General features: G+C 42.5%; 1 protein-coding gene across 1 annotated transcript; it reads left to right on the forward strand.

The window, feature by feature from the left end:
* The first annotated feature begins 3,856 nt into the window (after nt 1-3,856).
* Nucleotides 3,857-5,450, forward strand: LOC119482150 (macrophage mannose receptor 1-like). The gene is made up of 5 exons (XM_037759570.1): nt 3,857-3,990; nt 4,112-4,405; nt 4,594-4,944; nt 5,031-5,122; nt 5,322-5,450. The coding sequence occupies exons 1-5, from the start codon at nt 3,900-3,902 to the stop codon at nt 5,448-5,450; spliced, it is 957 nt and encodes a 318-aa protein (XP_037615498.1). The 5' UTR covers nt 3,857-3,899.
* The last annotated feature ends 522 nt before the right edge of the window (nt 5,451-5,972 follow it).

Consider the following 5,972-nt stretch of genomic DNA (forward strand, 5'->3'; position numbering starts at 1 on the left):
GCATCGCTCAAAACAGTGAGGCGGCACACGTCAGCTAAAACCACAATATCACTCTATATTTCACCTGCTTGGCAGGAATGTTAGCTGACCAGACGAAGGTCTCTCCATGAATCACTGCTGATCCTAGTGTTGGCTTTTCCTGCTTCAGCCTCCGGGGCACACTCAGTTTTAAACACCAGCAAACACAAAGTAACACTCGAACAATCATATACTTGTGTAATAACACCTTGACCCATTCGAGTGTCTCATAAAAAACACCTCCGATAGTAAATATGTCAAGTTCAAAAACAATAAACGGCAAAAATAAAATTTACTTTTTACCGAGCACTGTCCACTCCAGCCTTCTGTCCGTCCTGTCCACTCTCCTCTAACATCACCTACTACAATCCAGCGCAAAGTTAGTCGCCATTGGACAAGTTTTCGCAGGTGACCGTGTCCATTGAGGCGACTTTGCGTCCAACCTCAGGACATCACCGTGTGAAAGTTGTCCATAAAGTGGAACGTTCCATAGCTAACTAGGCTGTAGTTGGCACCTTTTATTCATTTTTTAAGAGTGTAGTGTGATGTTGATGGCTGTCATTAGGCTGTAGCAGGACTCTAGTCGCGTGTGTGTGTGTGTGTGTGTTAGCGCTCGGAAAAAAAACGGGCAGGTCAGCCTGAGGCGTGGCAGCCCTTAGATTTGGCTCTCGTCGTTGGAAAACTCAGAAACCTCAACCGCTGTGGCTGACGTTAGTCCGTCATCCAAGAGCCTCGGTCCAGCTCCTCTAATCACGCCACTGGTTTACTGTAGTCCTGTGATCTGACTCTGTGTGTATGCTGTGTGTGCGTGTGTGTGTGTGTGTGTGTGTGTGTGTGTGTGCGTGCACTCAAATGCTTCCAAGGCACATTCCAAACCCATCAACATTACACTGACTGAAATAGAGGCACTTGCTGTAAACTCAAATTGCTGTGTGTTCTGCTAAATTAAAGACTGTGACTTTGATTTTTCAGATTGCTTCACGCACGCACACACACACACACACACACACATCAATGTCATATTTTTATGGTGCTTTTTTTAATGGCTTTATGTTTCACTGCTTACGCTGTGTTACGCTTGTTGTATAGTATATATACATGGTGCTTTAATTTGGGATTGAGCGTTCGCATTCACTACTGTCACTACACCGACCGCTCCTCGCTCATGTAAATATTTTCCCATCCCCTTCCTGTTTTTCGAACCGACACCCTGCAAGCCTGCCAGCTCGAGCGTTGTCAGCGTGGCAGCATGAAGACGGGAGCGTATGGGGATTTCTATTAATAAGTATTTAGCTCATTTCGATTCCCTGTTGGCTCAGCGTGGCTTCTAACTGAGCAAGATGTCTGATGTCAGTAAATGTGAACCTGCTGTACATAGCTTGTCTGTGTGTGTGTGTGTGTGTGTGTGTGTGTGTGTGTGTGTTTGTTTTTGCACCTTATACATTTCCTACTCTGTTGTATATCTCAGACAGTCTCCGCCTCGGTGACAGACATGCTTGTACATAAATTCATAAACCTGACAAATGACTGTGTGCTTTATTGGCGGGGGTTTGTTATGAATATTCATGAAAACAATAAATAGTTTTATTCCTGATTCCTGTTTCCTGTTTATCTACTCTGCTTGGCCTGCTTGTTGTTATTGCAGGTAGTGGTCTGGCAGTGCGGGTCTTTACTGGGCTGGTGAGCTGGTTAGTTCAGGCCGCCTCAGTCTCTCTCAGCTCCCACTCGCTCTTCTGGTTTGGTTGCTTTGTTTTGCCTTTTTCTCTTTTAGCATGCAACATACACGATTTTTTCCACTCACTCTGGCACTCAGACATCACCGATGTTACTCATTGTTCACATCTCATTTGTCTTGTAAATAACTTTATTTAATAAAAATTGTTTTATTTTCGACCCTCCACCCTTTTGTGCGTTGTCCCTCCTTCGTCTGAAACCGTGAGCCAGCTCATGACCGAGCACTGTGAGGACGGCTCTTCCACTTTGCCTAATAAAGCTGAGGTTGAAGAAGAGGAGTGCTCGGGGGGGAAAAATAGAAATTTGAACAAAAATGTGTGAGTTATTCATTAAAGCGGTTTGCTACTTGGCAGAAACTGTATCCTGTCAGCCTACATCTTAATGAGCTCTGAGAGCAGCCACACGCTCACCTGAGCCTAGTTGACTCTGAACAGCACAGGTGAGCCCAATCAGCACACAATCAGTGCTTCTATAAGTAGGAGGTGAGGAGAAGAACATGTCTCTGTTTGCCCTGCTACCAGCCATACCTGATCCTCAGCCTTCATCAAGTGTGTCTTCAGAAATACACCACTTGTTGAGGATAAAGGGGAAAGTCATCTCAAATTAAGTCTCACTTTTGGTGGAATTTCCTGTCTCTCTCTCTCCTTAATTCCAGTTACCTCACATCCAATACTCAAATGTCCAGAGTCTCCAGCCCTCGCCACCTTAACACAGTTTTCATGATGACTCTTTCCCCAAGAAAACGTATTCTGTGAATTATCCATTCAGCCTCATTGTGGACTGGATGCAGACTTATCAGAGACAGGTGAGTCAAAACCTGTACACCAAAACTATCTGTATAGAGAGATACCACTAGAGGTACATTTCTCTGGAAGTACTAAAACTGGGGATAAAGCCGGAGGTCTCCTCTGTGGATCTGAATGACCCTGCTATGAAAGCAGACATCCTAAAAAACGCAAGTCTCTAAAATCTATCCTGCAACACAGAACCATTCATACGCCCAGAGAAGATGTAAATGACTTCTAAAAAGCTCTTTCTTATTTGGCCAGCTCTTTGTTTTACCATCACAGAGTTTGAGAGAATGTGTAGGTGTGTGACTGTAAAAACAAATTAGTGCAGCCACAGACGCATCAGCAGAGCACAATGCAAAACAGCTGCCACAATATACACAGAAGGGTATTATCATGATTAGAATATAACCAAATGACTTGTTTGTTGTTTTATCATTCCAGGCACTGGTGGACTCGGTGAACACGATGCCCTGACCTCTACGGTGCCCTTCTAGTAGAGAAAAAGGGATGCAGTGTCTTTAAGGCGGCCTTTCCATTGAAGAAAACGTGATACAATACCCTCTAGGGTCTAGGCCCACTTCCTATGACATACTATACTATGACTGGTTTACTATGAAACCCACATAAAAAGTCGTAGTATGTCTGGTAACTGAATTAATCATGAATTTCAGTGTTAAGTGTTTATAAAACGTCACTAACCATTTTTTATATGTATAAATGCATGCATAAATGTACATCTAAATAGTTTGTTAATCATTTACTTACACTTTCTGTATTTTTTTAATAGTTTTTGGTGCTTTTTTGCATTTTTTTTATTGATAGTGAGAGTTTTGAAGGTGGAGAGAGAAGGGGTGGCATGCAGCAAAGGGCCGCAGGTCAGATTCAAACCCGGGCCGCTGTGATAAGGACTCAGCCTCTACCAGGTGAGCTACCGGGGCTGGATAGATTTATGGAAACATCATGTTTAGGGTTAAAATAAGCACTTTGTTAAGGTTAGGAGACTTTTGTCGTCTTGCTTACCATAATAACCACATGGTTAAGGTCAGGGAACGATTGTGGTCACGGTTGAAAAATAACAATGTTGATGGTCAGTTGGACACAGGAAAAGAACAGCGGCTGAATCTACTGATTCTGACGTTGTTCTTGGGAAGACAGTTGACAATGCAAATTTAACTGCCCACAATAAACTTGTGACTCAGCATCAAGCTGTAATTTCAAATCAGGATTGTAAAGGAAAAATAAACATTTACATGAAGTCATCCATTGCATTGCTTTTTGCATTAACAGGCCGGTGGACTTTGTCAGTGACGGAGAGAAGCTGCCCTTGAATTTCCATAGATTTGCCTACGAACAGTAATGAAAGAGCTGGGGTCGCATGTTGAGACACACAGTCCACAGGTCAGCATGATGATGGAGAGGATCTTGCTGGGTGTCTTGAGTCTCTCAGGTCAGTGAATTCTCTGATATTTGTGATGTCTAACAGTGCTTATTACTGTGGAGTATTGTAATACTATGAGCTGTAATAGTTTGAACCACCTTATATTTAAGAGATGGTGTTTTCCTCATAGGGTGGATCATCCCCTCCATATGCCTTCACCGTCAGTACCACTATGTTGCTGATTTAAAGACTTGGACTGAAGCTGCCTCCTACTGCAGACGGACATACACAGACCTGGTCAGCATTGAAAACACTGAAGGAATGAACCAACTTATGAACACAGTTTCATCTTCCAGCAACAGCTCTGAAGTCTGGATTGGTCTGTACAGTGGAATCGTCTGGAGGTGGTCTGATGGCTACAGAGGGACTGGGTCTAGATACAGGAACTGGAGAACTAGTTACAATGAACCAGATTTTAGTTCAGGTGATCAGTTCTGTGGGCTCACTACACGTGGTGGAGGGTGGCATGATGGTACTTGCAAAGATAAATTTCCATTTATCTGTTACAGAGGTGAGGATCTAGCGAGGCATGTTTTGATCTTGAAAAAGTTTTATTTTGAATTTCAGTATGTGACATTTCCTCCTCTCCCCCCCCTCCAACCCTAACTGCAGGAACACAGCTGGATCCTGAATTTGTTGTTGTGAATGAAAGAATGAATTGGTCCAGTGCTCAGAGGTACTGCAGGGAGAACTTCACAGACCTGGCCACTGTGAGGAACGACACTGAGAACCAGGAGATCAAGCGTTTTGTGCCGTGTGGAGATTGGGCATGGATTGGCCTATTTAGAGATCCAAATTTTAATTGGTCTGATGGTAGCAACTACAAATTCAGCTACTGGGATAACGCTGACAACCCACTTGGCTCATTGACACATGTATGTGCTGTTGCTATGCAAAGATCAGGAAAATGGAGGGCTTTTGACTGTGAAAGGAGATTACCGTTTGTCTGCTACAGCCTCCCTGGTGAGTGATTTACTGTCCTTTTATGGTATCAAAAAAGTAATACCACAGCAAACTAATGTTTCATTTCTCTGTTCATTCTGCAACAGCAAATAGGCAGGTAGTAAGGCTGAGGATGAAGCCGGAAGACTCCTCTCTGGATCTGAATGACCCTGCTGTGAAAGCAGACATCCTGAAAAAGGCACGTATCTATCTATCTATCTATCTATCTATCTATGTATCTATCTATCTATCTATCTATCTATCTATCTATCTATCTATCTATCTATCTAATTTGTTTTAAGTAAAACGGTGTGAATAATTTTGTTGGGTTCACGTCCTCTCTGGGTTTCCAAACAAAGTTGATGTCTATTGAAATGACTACCATTTGTGTTTCCCAGCTCCAGGACAGACTGGAGACGAAAGTAGCGGGAGCCACCCTGAAATGGAGAGAGCAGCCTGATGGGAAGGTCTTCTTCAAGGAAGGGAAAAGTTCTAAGAAGAAAGAAAGAAAAAAGACGGAGCTCTGAAATTTAAACCCAACTTTAGCTGTGCTTATAGGCTTATCAGAAACCCATGGTGAACATGCATTATATGTGCTATAAAATGTAGGGCTACTTGGTACTTCATCATCAATACCGCTGTGTGATGTGTTTTAATTGTAATTCTTAGTCCAGAATATATACCGGTATGTATGAGGAGTTGTTTTGGCTTCAAGTTTCTTATTTGGCTCTGTAGAATTATTTCAAAATAAAAGCTGATATCATATTTGTGTCTGTGTGTCTATATTGAATAGTAACAATAATCTAACAAGCTAATATAATATAGCACAGCAATTACAATAACATAACTATAACACTGCTAATTTTACTTAAAGCCTGGGTAGGTAAAATTGGAGGAACCAGCAAGAGTACACTAGTGCACAGGCAGAGTGCACGCAGGTATGTAGACAGGCATGAAATGACTGGACGGGCTTATTACAGTCCTGCGAAAGCCATAGATACAAGATTTGTTTCTCTTTTTTTAAGTCGGAGTATTTGATTTATTGATTA

The sequence above is a fragment of the Sebastes umbrosus genome, chromosome 22, assembly GCF_015220745.1.
Source record: "Sebastes umbrosus isolate fSebUmb1 chromosome 22, fSebUmb1.pri, whole genome shotgun sequence".
Lineage (NCBI taxonomy): Eukaryota > Metazoa > Chordata > Actinopteri > Perciformes > Sebastidae > Sebastes > Sebastes umbrosus.